The 17,529-nt window shown below is 28.1% G+C and overlaps 1 protein-coding gene across 2 annotated transcripts; it reads left to right on the plus strand.

Annotated features, from left to right (window-relative positions):
* Positions 1-1,125: 1,125 nt before the first annotated feature.
* Positions 1,126-15,638, plus strand: LOC129972950 (bis(5'-nucleosyl)-tetraphosphatase PrpE [asymmetrical]-like). Of its 2 annotated transcripts, none has more exons than XM_056087274.1 (3): positions 1,126-1,249; positions 11,160-11,248; positions 12,423-15,638. In XM_056087274.1, the coding sequence occupies exon 3, from the start codon at positions 12,427-12,429 to the stop codon at positions 13,267-13,269; it is 843 nt and encodes a 280-aa protein (XP_055943249.1). In that variant the 5' UTR covers positions 1,126-1,249; positions 11,160-11,248; positions 12,423-12,426; the 3' UTR covers positions 13,270-15,638. The 2 variants fall into 2 exon arrangements, with proteins under 2 accessions (XP_055943249.1, XP_055943250.1); XM_056087275.1 differs by lacking the exon at positions 1,126-1,249 and adding an exon at positions 7,036-7,249.
* The last annotated feature ends 1,891 nt before the right edge of the window (positions 15,639-17,529 follow it).

Genomic DNA, 17,529 nt, shown 5'->3' on the forward strand with positions numbered 1-17,529 from the left:
GCGGAAAAGTTGGCGGTGGGGAAAATGGAAGATTTTTTTGGCGGGAAAGTTAGTTTTTAATTAATAATTAAAATTCTAATTAAAAATTCGAAAAAAGAAACCCCAGGTGCACATTCCCAACCTCCAAGGTATACATGTAACAAATTTGGTAGCTGTATGTCAAACGGTCTGGCCTGTAGAGCGCCAACACACACACACACACATTGAGCTTTATTATAAGTATAGATGAACGTGAACGTGGAATCTGGACTATCTAGAAGTATAATAGAGAAATAAATACATACTCCGAAAGTTAATAAAATAGAAAACATTAACGTAAAAGTAATCATTCGCTTGCTAAAAATGAACTGCAATGTGAAACTAAATTGATTGTCGTCTTATTAAAAAGAAGAAGACGCAGTTGAACAAATAATAGACATTGTTTATAGCCAGAAGATATTTAAATTCCATTTCAGTACGGTAAATTGATACTGGTTATGTCCCTTTACCATATCGGAATTTGTAATAGGCTCAACAAAAAGACCTTCGTGAGCGCCTTAAATAAACCCGGATTATAAGGCTTTTCCTTTTTAAAAATATGAAAAAAAAGAAAAGAAAATTGAGCGTTTAATGCCATGGAAGCCTTCTTTAAGTTGTGGGGCGCAGTGCACCATACCCATCACATCTCATAGATGGAAACTTTCTGGATATGGGCTATGGAGTGCATATGGCACAACGTCAAGATGCAAACCAGGATGAAAAATAATTTTTTAATTTGAAAAAAATAGCTGTAAGTACAGCTTGTCATTACATTTCGTGTCGATTATCGTTTTTATTTTATGGGGAATAAAATGCTCTATTAAATGATGCATTTACCCTCCCTTTGAAGTTCAAGGAAAAACTAAAACCGTGTCACGTTCTACAAGCAAGTTATAACATTTATAAAAAGTCTTAAGTGCCATGCCAGTTTTCTGCTATTAGAATTCCACGCAGAGTTTGAAAATAACAATAAAGGAGTCACATGATTTTTAATCGAACAGTCTACCTATATTCTGCCAACATACGACACGTTTATAGCACATAAAAATATCTATTTCCTCTGTGTAATTTATGACGTAAAATGCTATTCATTTTCCGAAAATACGTTTCAGATATTTTTTTCATGAAGTCTCAAAAAGAGTGAGCTGTTTTTGAAGTTATTGAACTGCCAAATCACATTTAAAATCTTTGAGGATATTTTTATAGTAAATACTTGGTACCAAATGAAAAGGTAAGTTTAAATATTTCGTTAAACTTTTATAAACATTAAAAGAGTAATAGTATAACATCAATGCCCAAGTATTATCATCAATATCATAGTACTTAACAATAGTTACACCCAGATAGTTTCACATCCAAATTAAATAGAGAATAATGCTCTCATGGATTGACAGAATTTGCTCAGACATTAAGAAGTTAATTTATCAAAATTCACTGTTGAGTGACTTTGTTAGAATTATTATGTATTGCCATTCATTGTTTACACTATTTGTGAAGAAGAAATTAATCTCCTTTCAGGGACCATGAAATTATCAATAAAAAAGTTATTCACAATGGAACCTAGCTAATTAGAAAATTTTTTATTCGAATTCATCAACAAATCGATTTTGGTTCTCTTGTCTTTCGATTTTCCTATTAGTATAATGTTAAAATACTATATATAACTGATTTCGGTAAATGAGAAGTCAAAATTAAACATTCATTTCTTTTCTGTTTCTCTATTTCTTCAGCGAAATAATTTTTCACATTGATAAAGAAATTTTATTATATAATTACTGTATTCAAAACGTTGCCTAGTTATTTTTTGTTAATTTTACATATTTACTAAAATTATTGATTTTAAAATTGCAATCAATTTTTTAAGATAGTCACCTATGACTACCAGCTGTTTCATCAGGAATACTGATTATATTTAATTTCGGATAAATCGGTTTAGATAGGCCATTATGATTTCGTCAAATTGATAGACATTAAGGTCATCTATTTAAGTTCTGTTCACTGTGTACATGGGCTTTTTAAATGGAGAACAGTCTCATAACACCATAGTGCTATTAAAAAGGAAAATACCAGGTTTATCTATCTTCTAAATTTCATAATGTTGCAACTTTATTTTTTTGACAGACTTGTAAACTACACAGATTTTAAACAAGTTTCCAACAATGGAAGAAAATTACTCTATTAAATATTTAATGAAACAATGAAAACTTTGTGAATTTAAGGGCAATTAGGTAATCGATTTTGGAAATTAGGAAAAAAACATATTCTAAAAAATTGCCGAAATTATCAGTAAAAAATTTGCATAATTAGTATCAACAAAAAGATGGTATTTTAAATTTTGAAACTGTATAATATTCATTTTAGTGCAGTGATATTTTTAGAAGATATTGTGTAAAAACGGTTAAAATTTAGCTTAATTTTTAAGTATTTGAAATTACAATTAAAATTTCATAAAAATCTCTCCGCTGTGGATATTTGGACCCTACAAGCTATGCATGTGTCAAGTTTAGTAGGTCAAACGGTCTGGAATGTAGAACGCCAGCGCGCGCGTACACACACACCAAAGTTATTCGTAGAGATTTATTTATTTACTGTTATTTATTAAATCTGTTAAATGTTAAGAATGGAACTTTAGTACCATTTTTAGTTTAGACACTGGCATTTCTTCTTGCTTCTATTTTTAGACCCAGTTCTTCTTAATTCGAATTTTTTGAATCATCTGAATTTTTTCTTTGGCTTCGAAAAGAGGAACACTATTGATGGGACACTGTGTTTTTAAGCTGTGATACATTCTTCTTTAAATTAATCAGGTTTATCCTTTAAAAATTTAATTATTTTGTAAATTATTTTTTGACAAAGTTAATTTTTAAATCATTTTTTGCATCATATTACTGTTTAACATATCATATAAAAATTATATTAATAACAAAGCATAAGAAAAAAAATCAAATTTAGAAATAAATGTGTGGCACTTTTAATGTAATGTAATTTAGTTTTTGTAAATGGAAGATGTTAGCGAAATCTTCATTTATAGTCAAATGAAGAGTTTGCTTGGGACTGAGTGTATATCACGATTGTAATAATTATAATCATCCAAAAAGTATAACCATGGACCCATGGGGAGCTTTATCTCTTGTAGTCTTTCAATGACGTTAGTCTTTAATTAAGTTAATTAATGTGTTAATTTTATTGTATTACTTAATTTAATTAAGCCAGTAATTTAGCTGATGGTCAATGGTTAGTTTTTCAATGGTTCAATGATTCTAGTCATGGATGTGATTATAGCTGACAAGTAATGAATAGTTAGATCACAATTAGTCATTAACGTAAAAATCACTACACCATCGGTGAACAGCAGTCATTGACATATATTAGTTAGGGATTTTTAGACACTAAATAACAGATGATCCTCGGGCTGGGCAAGGTCGACTCAGTCTTTTATCCCTTCAATGGGTCGATAAACTGAGGACCAAACTTGCTTGGGAACTAAACACTGGGGGTTCCACTTTAGACTGACCACCTAACCGGGACATATGCCTTGCACCCCAGGCCCATCGGTCAAGAAAACAGATATAGGCACTGTAGGCCTTGGCCCATATGGGCTGTGTCGCCACTGAGTTTAGTTTAAGTAACAGATAATAATGCCACTTCTTTCCTTTTTTTTTCAATCTTAACCCCTTTTTAAATTTTGATTGATTATTTTCTGAATATTTAAATTTGCTTTACACTCTTAAATTAAATGCGGAGTTTTTTCGATAAATGTCTCATTGGCGTATGCAATGAAATCTTATTGATTTCTCTTTAAAACTGTTAAATAAAAGAAAAACAATATGATACTTAAAACTATCTGACTTTATACTGAATGAAATAAATATACGCAAAGTATAATTAAATTATACTTATAATTAAAGTAAGATGCTTATTAACAAACTATTCAATATATTTTCTTTTTACACATATATTCAACTAGAACATTCTCATGAATACCGACTTTTTCTGCTAGCTTCGTTTTGAATTATTCACCTAGTTCATTTGTACAGGGGTGCAATCTAGTAGTAGGTTTGACATAATCTGATTAGTCATTCGATGGATTTACAGGTATTATTTTTCATTGAATTAGAGATAATTTCTAGCCTTGAAAAGGGAATATATAAATATCGTTAGCGAAATTTTATTTTTCAATTTTTAAAATAAAAGTAGTAATTATCAATATAAAAAAACCTACCTTTTTTCTACCTTATTTAGATCGCAAGGCACTGCAACGGTTGTAATTATGGTTCTACCCTCTAACACATTTTGCTGTCAAAAATTAGATTACTCCGAGTTGAATCTACTATATATAAACGATTCTACTTTCTTTGTCGTTTCACTAAATGGTGACAGGGTTTCAAAAAATTTAACCAATTCTTTAAGCTTCGAAATACGTAACTCATTTCAAATCCGATTAAAAAGAATATCACGCGAAGGTTTTTTCAGTACACTGAATTTTATTCTACAAAAGAATAATTTATTTACAACGCCGTTGCCACAAAAATTAAGATAAATAAACGAAAGAAAATTATAAAGGTTCTAATGCGTCCACTCGCTTACTTGGTTTATCGTACAAATGGCAAATCACCGCCAAACATTTTAAATTAGATTTCATCTATCATATTATTTAGCCATCTGCCTGATAAATCTCCAAGTTTTATAACTTATAGTAATTTTTATTTGGTCGATCCTTATATAATTTTATCTTTACATATTTTACTATAAAATTTAAGAAAGAGAAACTTACAGGCTCGATGTAGAATTTTAATTTTTTTTTCAAATCTGTTTAAATTCCGTCAATGTTTTGAATTATCTGACAATCACAATTGCTAAAATCGTGTTAATGTGTTTCTTTCTGACACCTCATATAAGAAGCATTTTGTTCTGCATGTGTTTAGGAAAAAAACGTTTCTATCTAACGTTTTTCTCGAATTTTGCTGGAAAATTGATGCAAAAAATAGTTATAAGAAGAAATTGGAAAAATTACGTGCTAAAAATAATTCAAATTCTTCTCTTAAATTATTTTTGTGATTTTTAACTAAGAACTTATTAGCTAATCTTTATAATGAATTATAATATTATAAAAATAATTATTAATATTTTTTTCCTTTTTTTAATTTTTATATATTAAAATAATGCTTTTGATATAAAAAAGAGACACAGTCTTGTGCAGAAAAAATATTAGCGAAGATATTATTGATTAAATATTAAAATTGTGACAACGATCCCTTATCTTGTGACCTTTAAAGACCAACTGAAGATAGAACTGTGAGGAGCAGTAGTTTTTCTTATTTAAAAAAGAATCCATTTATTCACAGATATGCCGCCATTTTTCGAACCGAGCTAAAACCGGGAAAAACAATAACTGAAACGACCTGTTTTTACATGATGGTATAATGTTGAATTTCTTAGTTTTAGGATTAGAAGGCGACTGTTTTGCAATTTTATTCCAGAGCACTGGATTATTTTGAGTGTATAAACTAAAAATATAAATAAATTTGGAATAAAATTTAAGCTACTGCATTCAACTAAGAAATTTTTTATGTCACAAATAATGGTGCAAATCAATTTTATCACTTTAAAGACATTGATCCAGAAATGATTACTTTAATATATGCGATATTTGCATCAAAGTATATTTCCTTTCCTTATTAGAATCCCTATACACAAGGCAATTCTGTAAAAACATTTGATAAAATGATACATATTAATCTTTATAATGAATTAGAGTAATATAAAATAATTATTAATAGTTTTTTACTATATATATATATATATATATATATATATATATATATATATATATATATATATTGCATTAAAATTATTTTATAACAATAAAAAAAATGAGTTAATTCATTCTCAGTGACCTGATATTCATCCTGTGTGAGGCAATTTTTCCTTATATTTATGCATTTTTCAGTTAGACAAATGAAATACTGGATACAATAATCAATTATTGCTATAAATTGTTTTTTTCCTATATTTTAAATTTTATTTTGATCATTCTATTGATAAAATTCATATTTCGGTTTATCTCATTTTATGATTTAAATAAAAAAACATCGTAAATTCCAAATTAAAATCTAAAAAGTTTTGCATAATTTAAAATATTTTTTTATATTTACATCGATTATATCATGCACCTCAAAACACAAAGTAGATCTTAACTAACTTTGAAATTACCTAAAAAAATCTAAAGATATCGAAGGTTTGCGATTATGTCTTCGAGCCTTTTTGTATATGTTACAGTGAAAATCCGAAATCAGTCAAAGCGCGAATTCACTAGGGAAAACGCGTTTTAACTGACAGCGCTAGGGAGAACCCGTCTTATTCGTGTTTTGATTGATTTGTCAGACAATATAATTTAATCCAAAATTATTGTATAAACCCTACTTACTAATATAGTACTTAAGGAAAAAACCTGTCATTGAAGAAAAAATACTTTACTTGAATATTGTTTAATACAGTATTGTTATTACAAATTATTTTTTTCGTCATGGTGAACTGCTATGACACTTAGAATTTCAAAGAGAACCATTTTTCATACAGAAACCTCTCTTTGAAGAACAATCATATTTTACAAATATCTCCAATATCAGTCAAATATTTCTCGAGTTTTTCTTTCTCAAACATACAGACGCTCTCAGGAGACTCCATTTTATACTATGTATAGATTAAAAAATATACATGTTCAAATGCATGTTTTTTGCATACATGCTTTCAAGTGTGAATCTTTTAACAGGATAATTGATTCTACCTTTCGTATAAAGATACAAGAATGAACAAAAGAAATTTATCGAATATTTTAAAATTTTCTTTAGAAATTAGAACTAACTCAATATAAACAGATACAGCATTGGGTCAAAATGCCATTGCCATTTTCATTTGTTAAATCTCATTGTATATCTCTTCCGCATTTTGTAACAGAAAGTAAATATATTAGGATTTTTTAGGACGCACTAGACGCTTTTGGCGATTCTTTAGTTCACCAGGAGTTATAACTTGTTTAATTTCAATTGAATTTCTAATACATAATTTTATATTCATGATCCCCTCAACAATTTTTAAGGATTTAATTATGAGAGCAATTAAAACTGATTTATTTTGATAATTTCATACATGTTCTGTCAATTGCGTACATCAACCTATCTAATGGAGTGGAGCCCCAACACATCACAGTGCCATTTGACGATCTGGATGAGTATGATCTTTATTTCAAACTATGTTGCCAGTTTTTACTAATGCAATTTAATTTTCTGGTTCTTTATTTAGATTGCGCAGGAAATTGCAGAATCTTTCTTCCATAATGTGGCATTCCTTCAACAATGAAAGAATATCACATTCTGAAATATTTGATGAAACAATGAAAACGGTTTGAATTTTATAGAAAAAAATGAAAATTATTGTTAAAAATTAAACAAACGAATAAATAAATAAATGTCGGAATTCAGGAATAATTTGCAAGACAACTAAATCAACCTTTCTGAACTTGCATTTTTTTAAAAAATTTAAAAATACTGTAAAAATTAGGTTTACAATATTTATATTGATATTTTCGAAACTTATCGTGGAAAATATCAAAATCTAGTTTAACATTTAATTAATTATAATTTTGGTAAAAATTTAAAAAAAAATTACCCGAGATATATATTTCAATTATTCAAAATAAATCTGTGCTAAATTTGATAACTATAAGTCAAATGGTTTATGCAGTAGAACCAAAACACTCACATTCTCTTTCATAATTATACCGTTAAATGATTTTAAAATAAGCTTCAATACTTGCTAAACATTTTTTAATTCATTATGCACAACCCTCTTGTTAAGTAATGTTATTGTTAAGCCATCTTCCAACTAACTATAATACACGGAGGTTAAGAGCAATGAGTTTAAGCATTCTACTCACTCTCCTGAAAATTGACACCTAATAGATTATTAAAAAGTACACCAAGACCATCTTTATTAATTAATTTAATATTATAAAGTAACTAGTTCGTATATTTTTGTACCAAAATTTGATTGTACATTGTTTTCAGTAGAACATCGTTTTTAAAAGGTTTTGAACTTCAAAACAGACATCCAGTGCTTCACGTTTGATCAATTGGTTGGCTATTTTAAAAGTCAAATATTCTCAAAGTCTCAAAAGGTATATTTTGACTTGTCAATAGTATAACATGTATAATGCATGTTAGCAAAAAGTGTTTAAAAAGAATATTTCTTTCAATTTTTACTATCAAATATTAAGATAAAAACGCAAAAAAAATTTTTTGGTTTTATCTCTACATTGTGAAAGATTATGTATTTGGAGTGCAAATGTTCGACCAGTAATTTCAAAAAGAATAAAATTAATTAATCAAGCTACATTAATCCTTTACTTTGCGGAGTAAGTAATTTAATTAATTTTCCATTATTTGTCTATTTTATTCTTTTTTTTTTTCTCTATCCTTCAAATTTTTACTTGTTTTTAGAACTTTTTGAATGAACCCTTTATTTATAGGTCAGTCTGGCATATATACATACCACGTTTTTTAAAACCAATTTGCAAACTAGAAACAAATCTACATCAGTCTCTTAGCTACACATGCTAAATATGTAGACCGCTTTATTAGAATAATTATAATTTTTATATTTTATCAGTAATTTTAAATAACTGAAAGGCAGATTAATAAAATTATTTACTCTCAATACTATTGAATTTAAGAAAATAATTTTAATAAAGGAATATAAATTAAAGGATTAAAATTTTATTAATTTATTCATTTTAATTGAAAAGTTCAAAATTAATTTTTTAAAAACATTTTTTTCATAAATTCCATTGTTTTAGCAGATTTATATTATTTTTGTAAAACAATTTTCAAAAAGTAATGCATGAAGAATTAAAGAAGTTGCTCATGACAAAATAAACTTCAATAATTACAGACATTTCTTTGAAACACTAACATCATTTTGACGCAATATCAAATCACTGTTCGTCGCATTTTCATTTTTTGAAAGAATAATTTCTTGTTTTTGTAAAAATGATTCAACCTTTTCACAGTTTTTTTTTTATTTTTTTTCCAAGCAATAATACTTATTTCGGTAAATATTTGCCCAGTATAAAAACAGGAAGAGTTGGAACCACAGAAGTCAATTCCTGGAGTTGACAATGCTATACTCATCTTTCCGTTGTTTAAAAATATAAAACATAGGTATATTTCCTGACATAGTACTTCATTTTTTATCAGAATTATGCTATACACCATTATTATCAGAATTATGCCATGCCAATGAGAAAGATCCACTATTCCATTGCTAATCCACTTCCTTTATACTTCGTATACAAAATATACAATAAGGAAATATTGTAATCGTCAAAAAAACTCGAACATCAGATTTTTACGAATTCACATGTTTCAGAAATTCCGGAATCTGAAAATACATGTTTTAGAGTAATGTCTGGCGTTCTGTCTGTGAATACTATAACACACACACACACACACACACACACACACACACACACACACACACACACACACACACACACACACACACACACACACACAGAGTTTGTTTACAGTGTCCTTATAGTGTAAAGGCCATATAAGTACAATTTGTTACGAACTCAATCACATAATCTTCTTATAATACGGAGCCTAGGCTCTTAAGCATGAATAACATATAAATCCGTGCTATATGCAACTCAGAAAGGATACAAAAAGGCGATGGATTACGGAATTAAGTTGCAAAAATTAAATAAAAGAATAGTTTATAATTTAGAGACATCCATTTATTCAATTATTGCAATGTTTCACCAAATGTATGACACATTAATGTGTTTAAAACAATATTTCTTTCTTATTATATTCCAAACTAGTCGCCTCAAACGGAGAGCTGGTTCCCCTATAATATAAGTTGTATTTAATTTCAGTTCAACTGTTTAGATATAATTTCATTTTACGATTCCACCAAATTGTTTGACATAAAGACGGATTATTTTAATTATCTTACTTAAGTTATATTTATTTCTAATGGAAATTGTCATTGATATCACAGCGCTATTAAAAACGTAAATATCTGATTCATCTAAATTTCTAGGTACTGAAATTTCATTTTTAGTTGCCTTGTCAACTACAGAGATATTAAACAGAATTCTTCTTCTCTAGATTTCAATAGCAAAAATAAATAAATAAAAAATAAAAAAATCTTACGATTAAATGTTTGATGAAACGATGGATATGGTCTGAACTTTAGAGAAACTATGCAATCTATTGTTGGGTATTAGGCAAAAAAAAAAGTAATTTTAAAAAAGTAAAACGAAATTTTTTTATATTTTAGAACTGTGCAAAATACATTTTTGTGAAGCAATATTTTCGGAAAATATCACCATTTAGAAGGATTTTAAGTAATTAAAATTCTAAATAAAATCACTCACAGCTGCACATTCCCACCTTCCAAGGTATATATTGTGTAGGGAAATTTGGCAAATGCAAGTCAAATGATATAGTCTGTAAAGTGTTAACACAGACACATACATCTGTCTATAAGTGTTCAGAATTAAGTATTTGGATGAGTTAATGACATTAAAACATGAAGTGTATAGAATGCAAGCACAATAATCAGAACTTTAATTAGGAATTAATCATTTAATAACATTAATTGTTATTTTTTTACTAGGAACTCTTTTCCTAAACAAACAAAAATGAATATGCAAGAAAAACATCTCACATTATATTGTAGATCAGAAAAGCATCAAATAGCGCAGAGATGTTCTGAGATATTTTTACGATCGATATTCTGAATGTTGAACAATATCGTAAAGACGTCATAGAAATATTGTATAGAATCTTATGTAATTTGAACGGCCATAAAATTGATGCTCAATATTTGTTTTATCCAATTAATGATTCCGCGTAGCGCATTAACTTTAACCTTCACCGAAAGCAGATTTATCTAAAAAACAATTCTTTGTCAAGGTTTCACAATGGAAAAAATATTTTTTTTTTTTTTGTTTCCATCTATTTACATGGGGAGTAATCATAAAAAATGCTTTCAACAATCGTAAAATCTGATGGTGTAAAAATAATTTCGTTGATCACAATTAATAGCCAGTAATTTTTGTCTCTGTTTTACAGATAGCATTTTTGAGCTTTAGTTTGAACCAGATGCGAGAGTGGATATCGCTTTCCTGTACTTTCTCTGATGTTTTGAAGGGATTTAAATGGTAAGAATATTTTAAAAATAAATCATTAGTCATTAAATTACTTTTGTAATTGTAAAAACTCAATTTAGCTCATCTGAAAATTAAATTTCTGCACCGGTTAAAATTACTAATAATTATTTCCCCTTTTTAAAAGGGGAAATAATTATTAGTAAAAATGATTCATTTAATGATACACTTCTTAAAGAGCCTAAAAAATAAAATAATTGGAAAAATTAAAAAAAAAAAGCAAAATCGCAGAATTTTTAGTGATAATATTGTTCCAGTCAACAGTAACAAAAAAGTTTTTTCTATTAAAAATTTTTGTTTTGTTTAAATTTCTTTAAAGGAATAGAATGGTAGCTATTCTAAAGTTATTTTTTTCAAAGCTTTCTGTCTAATTAAAATAATTTTATATTTCGTGTGATTTGCGTGAACTAAGAAAACAGCCTCAATCACTAGTACACTTAATTGATGAAAAACCAACAATAACTGCGTGGCTATCGCTATAACCAGTGCTATCGCGGCATCCAGATACCCACTCATTCAGTATGTTTAAGGGCAGGTTGATAATAGCTACCCAGTAGAGGACCCAGTAAAGTAACTACGCAGTAGAAAACAATAAAAAATAATTACTAAGATATGCATAAAACAAGCAAAAAAATTCAGTTATTTAATAAAATAATTCAAGAAACCATTCATATTTTGAAAGTTTTAACGTTTCCTCTATTTAAAAATGGCGAAGGAAGAAAAAATTAATCTGAAAGAAAATCGAAAATCAACAAAGAATCAAATCAGTCAATATATATTTTGAGACTTATTTAAAAATTCGGCTTATGCAGTATTACTTCCATAGAAGATCATACACGCGGTTAAAACATTATAAAGTTCTGGCCTAGAAATATTCATTAAGCGTCGTTCTTTATTACAAAAACAGATTTTGCTCAAATATATCCGAATACCCGAAATATACCCGGATTATATCCAGCATCCGAAAACTTAGATTCAGGTGTTTTTTTTTCCCAATAGTGATAGCAGTAGAGTAAAATTCTAAATCCAACAATTAAGAAAATAGGAATAAAAATAAATGATAAGGAGTATTTTAGGATTCATTATCTATTATTAGGATTCATTATTTACATTATTTAGGATTCATTATCTCACACCCTAAATTAATTGATTGTTTTTAAACTTACAGAGTCATGTACTTGATCGTGTTGATAGCTGGAATCTTGCTTCAATTCCCATTGATTGTCCTTAATCAAAGTACAGAACATTGCCAACCAATTTCTAGTTATGATAAATATCCGCCAAGGATACAACATTTATTTTTGAACCCTAATTTCCTGCAAAATTTCACTGAAGTATTCGTCATTGGTGATGTGCATGGATGCTACGATGAGCTTCAGATGCTACTGCAGAAATCTAATACCACATCTGATAATGTGTTAAAAATATTCGTTGGGGATATACTAAGGAAAGGTCCTAAAAGTTTGGAGGTTATAAGCTATGTACGAAACTGTTCATCCTGTCTATGTGTAAGAGGCAACAACGAAGAAAAATCCCTCCTTAAACTTTATGCTTCACAGGCTTCAAATAATAACACTCTTAAACGGCGTGACAGATGGATGGAATACATGTCACCGGCTGATCTGGAGTACTTAGAGGAGTTGCCTTACACCATTTCAATTCCTTCCCTCAATTCAATCATAGTCCATGCAGGACTTCTTCCAGGATTATCTCTGGAAAGGCAAAGGCCTTGGACAATGATGAATCTGAGAGATATTACTTCAGATGAAGAATGTCCTGGTGGATTTCGCACCAATCCGAAGAAACGCAGGGGGCATCCATGGGCTTCCAAGTGGAAAGGTCCGCAGCATGTATACTTTGGACATGATACTAAAAGAAAATTACAATTGTATCCTTTCGCAACTGGTATTGATACCAGCTGCTTTCGTGGTAACTACCTCACAGGTCTTTTCATCAGTGGTCCCAGGGCTGGAGCTTTTGTTACTCAAAATGCTTTCCGCGTATATCAGCGATAATATTTTGCATAAATTCCAAAATATCAAGCGGAATCTAGCTAATCATAGCTGAAAACAAATTAACTTCCTATGTCGTTTACTTGAAACTGTCGCTTTAATCTACGATTCTGTTGGTTATTTAAGCATTCATTCTTTCTTTGAAATTCGATAGCATTTTGATGCCAAAATTTATTAAAAAATAAATATTCAGGAAGATGAATTTAAGTGGTGGCGCTTCAAATTTAATGTACTCTACAAACATTTCCTTCAAAAATTTTAAGTATATTCTCAAACATTAAAAAGGATAGAATCTCAGGAATGAACTTTGAATACAAAAAGGAGAAGTGACCACATTTCGGTATAACATATTTTTCGTATCATTTGCTATCAGAGTAACTGATTATCAACTTCCTTTTTAAATGAATAGCTTAGTTAGCCCAAATCATAAAACTGCTTGCTACTCATGAATTTTATTCAGAAGTGGAAACAGAAATCAGGAAAACGATTTTTTTTTGTACTGTTCATGAAATCTAATGAGAATATTTAAAGTAATTCGTAGCAAAACAGACAAGAATGTTGAAAAGTGAATGAACGCAGTTCAGGGAAATTGTATTTCTAGAACTGGACTGAATAAGAATCATTTTTTGAGAAATAAATGGAAAACGGAAATAAAAATGTAATTAGAAACTGTTGGATCAAGGATATAAATAAATCGGCTACTTTGAAAGGGATTCATTTCTAAATTTTTTTCACGAATTCCTTTTTTGGTGGCTTTCACAATTCTGCAACATCGACTTGTATATTCTGTTTAAAAATGACACATACTTCTTCCGTTAAGTACTACTAGATGAATTTTATTTCACCATTCATTTTAAAAATCTGCCATCAGTATTTCATTTTTTTCCAATATGCTTGGTTTATCTTTGTAAAATTATTTAAATGTGAGATCATCTTGAAAAAATGTAAATAAATCCAAAGAAATGCCACTTATCAAGATGTACTTGATTTTAAAATTTGGTTATCGTCCTTCTTTAAAAGGAATGTTCTTGACATTTAGAATTATGAAAATGCCATTTCGCAAAAGTAGAAATGTGATTTTACAGTTAATGATGATTATGGGTTTTATTTAACCGTTTAAGTATCAAGAGATTTCATATTCGATAGCATCTTCTTATTTTGAAAAAAAAAAATTTCCATGCTATTCATTCCAAATCCAGAAGATAGTTCTGCATATCAAAGAAAAGTTTCTATCAATATTAAGCAAGTACAGGATATCAGGAGGTCCTATCAATACATATAAGCAAATATTTCTACAATGAAATAATAAATGAGTTGCCCACAACTACAATGGATGAAGGACCTGAATAACTGCAGCATTCTCTCTCAGTTACCGTGCCTTTTATATGTAAATACAGCACTATTATATAATATGATATACAACAATAATATTTATTACTTGTCGTGGGTTTGAAAGTAGAGATGTTGCTTATTTCAAAATGGCCGATTCAATTACTCTTATTTTAAAGAACTTAAAGTTCATTACTATATGGAACTAATCCGAAATAATAAAAAGAATATGTGGAGGATTTTTAAGTACTTTTTGTTGACGTTTTCAATACAGATAAGAAATGAATTATGCTAACTTGTTTTAAAAGATATTACATTACAAGATCATTAACTTTTTAATTCGAATAAGAGAATATCTAGATAAACAGACGGAATAAAAATAATAGAAATAAATTGTTGTGAAGTTTCTTTGAAGAGTGCTGAAATAAAATTTTAAGATGCATTTAGATGTATTTATAGCACTTAAATAATATTATTGGCTGTATTTATTTATCCTCTCAGGATATTTGCCTTGAGATTAAAATGTCTGGTAAATATGAAAGTTAATGGAAATGCCATGAGAGAAAAACGATTATGTGAAGTAAATTTTTTGCTTCGTGATGTATTTTTTAATTTATTAACAACTATTGTTATTTCTATCTATATGTTATTTTATGCTTATCCATTTATTGACAAATTTTTACTAATTATATTTATGCATCTGATGTTGCCACAACTGTTGTTTTATTAAGGAACTGACTAAAGATGATATTATAATATTTTTGTATCTACTTATATTGCTATTGCAATTTCTGTTTATAAAGAATTTTCTGTAAATGTAAAATAATTTTTGAATGGAATTATTATGATTATAAAGTTATAATTATAGCCATATGTTTAAATTTTATAATGTATACATTTATCAAAATACGTTTGCAATTCTTATTAATACATTTGATCTAAAGAAATTATGATTATTTTGTTTTACAAGGAGTTATTTAAAGTCATGAAACTTCCATTTTACATTGGAAATTTTACTACAACCAGTTTGTGTTCACTCGATATACATAATATGTGGTTCACCAATCTGAAATTATAATCGATTATGGATCTTTAATTTCATTATTTATATAAGAACAAATCTTCTACTGTTTAACACTATTTGATTGTTTTCTACATTCTTTAGTAACACAATTCTCGTTTTTACATTAGAGTTTCAATCCTGTTTATAATTTATTTTTCTTATGAGTTCAGTCACTTATTCAGTCTAGTTTATTCAACGTAGTTTCATTTTCATGTTACAATTTTATTAAGATTAAATTAAACTAAACTATATTACTTTCTGGGAATGTAAAATATATTTATAAGTTTTTCTTAAATTATTTATTACATTATTTTTACTTTTTTATAAGCTTTTCAATTAATATAACTCTATTATTTGTAAAATAATAATGTCTAAAAGAACAAAGTATGATGTCAATTTAAAAACTTTTTCTGAATTTCCGATGACGGAATTTGAAAAATCATCGGAAAACTCGATCGATGTCACCACGTATACTTGTTCTTACATATTCTTAAATGGCAACATGATCTGGATATAAATGAATAATGCTAAAAACATATAACTATGTACAGATATTAATTGCATAATACAGATTATTATTAACGAATCATTATTTTTAATTTATATAATTGCATAATACAGATTATTATTAACGAATCATTATTTTTAATTTATATAATTGCATAATTAATTTAATTTAATTATTCAATTATTTATAATTCTTTATTAATTATTAATTACATTTTTTCATTAACAAGCAATAATTTTCGCAGGGCAGCGTTAAAAAAGTTTTCATTATTGGATTATAAAAATATCAAAATCATGTACATTTCTGAAAATTGAACAATAAAGCATTTCTTTTTCTATGTGAAAATCTTAAGCAAAATGTAAATGCAACACTATAATGTATGATGCAGGTTTACTGGAATAGGTACAGTTAATCATACAGTGTATATAAATTAGTTACATACTATAGCCTATATAGTTATATGTTATAAAGCACATTTTTGTCATGTGGCAGAGAATTCTCATGAATTCACTTCAGTAACAAAATAAAACACATCTTTAGGATGCGAAAATTATTGACAAGTACTAAATTTAATATAATGATTGATTTTTCTCTTTCTCTTTCTTATTTTCATTTATCTTCACTTTCTATATAAAGTTAACCCTTTCCAGGGCCTTGGGAAGTATGCTTCCCACCAAATTCATCAGACTTTGTGTGAAGTTATGTAGGCTGGCATAAGTTCTGACAAATTGTTCAATAAGATAGAAATTTAGATGCTTTAGTAACTTATCTCACACAAAATGGCGTGTCTTGATTTGTTACTTAATTTATAATTAACACAATTAATTAATTAATCAAATTAAATTTACATAATAAGCTAAATGAGTCACTTTTCTTAAGTCAGTCTCAATCCTGGCCTTTTTAAGGGTTAAAATGGCTTTTAAAAGGGCTATTTGTACCATTTTGTTGTTTAAAATTAGAGCATGTTTGTTATTAAAAGTATTCAAATCAAAAGGAGAAAAATCCTACTAAAAATATCAAAAAAGGATTATCCGTGGTCAACAGAAATGGCTAATAATAATAGAATAAATAATTAAAATTCCTGTTAAGTTTAATTAAATACATTTAGAGGAAGCCTATAGGTCTGGCTGTTCAAGTGCAAGTGAACTCATTAAATACAAGATGTAAAGAACTAGATAAATAAAATTTGGTATGCAGGTTTAGCATCTAAAATGTAGTTTCTGATCAAATTTTGAATCAAATCTGTCAAAGGGAACCATCTGTTGGACTATACTTCCCCATGTATGTAAGTACAATGACATAAATCAATGAAATTCTGTATAAGATCTTGTGGCTACAACTGTAGTTCAATGTCAAGTTTATA

This window comes from Argiope bruennichi, chromosome 6, assembly GCF_947563725.1.
Source record: "Argiope bruennichi chromosome 6, qqArgBrue1.1, whole genome shotgun sequence".
Taxonomy (NCBI): domain Eukaryota; kingdom Metazoa; phylum Arthropoda; class Arachnida; order Araneae; family Araneidae; genus Argiope; species Argiope bruennichi.

Excerpts from the sequence above, each read along its gene's own strand:
- LOC129972950 (XM_056087274.1), top strand. The coding sequence starts at position 12,427 with ATGTACTTGATCGTGTTGATAGCTGGAATCTTGCTTCAATTCCCATTG.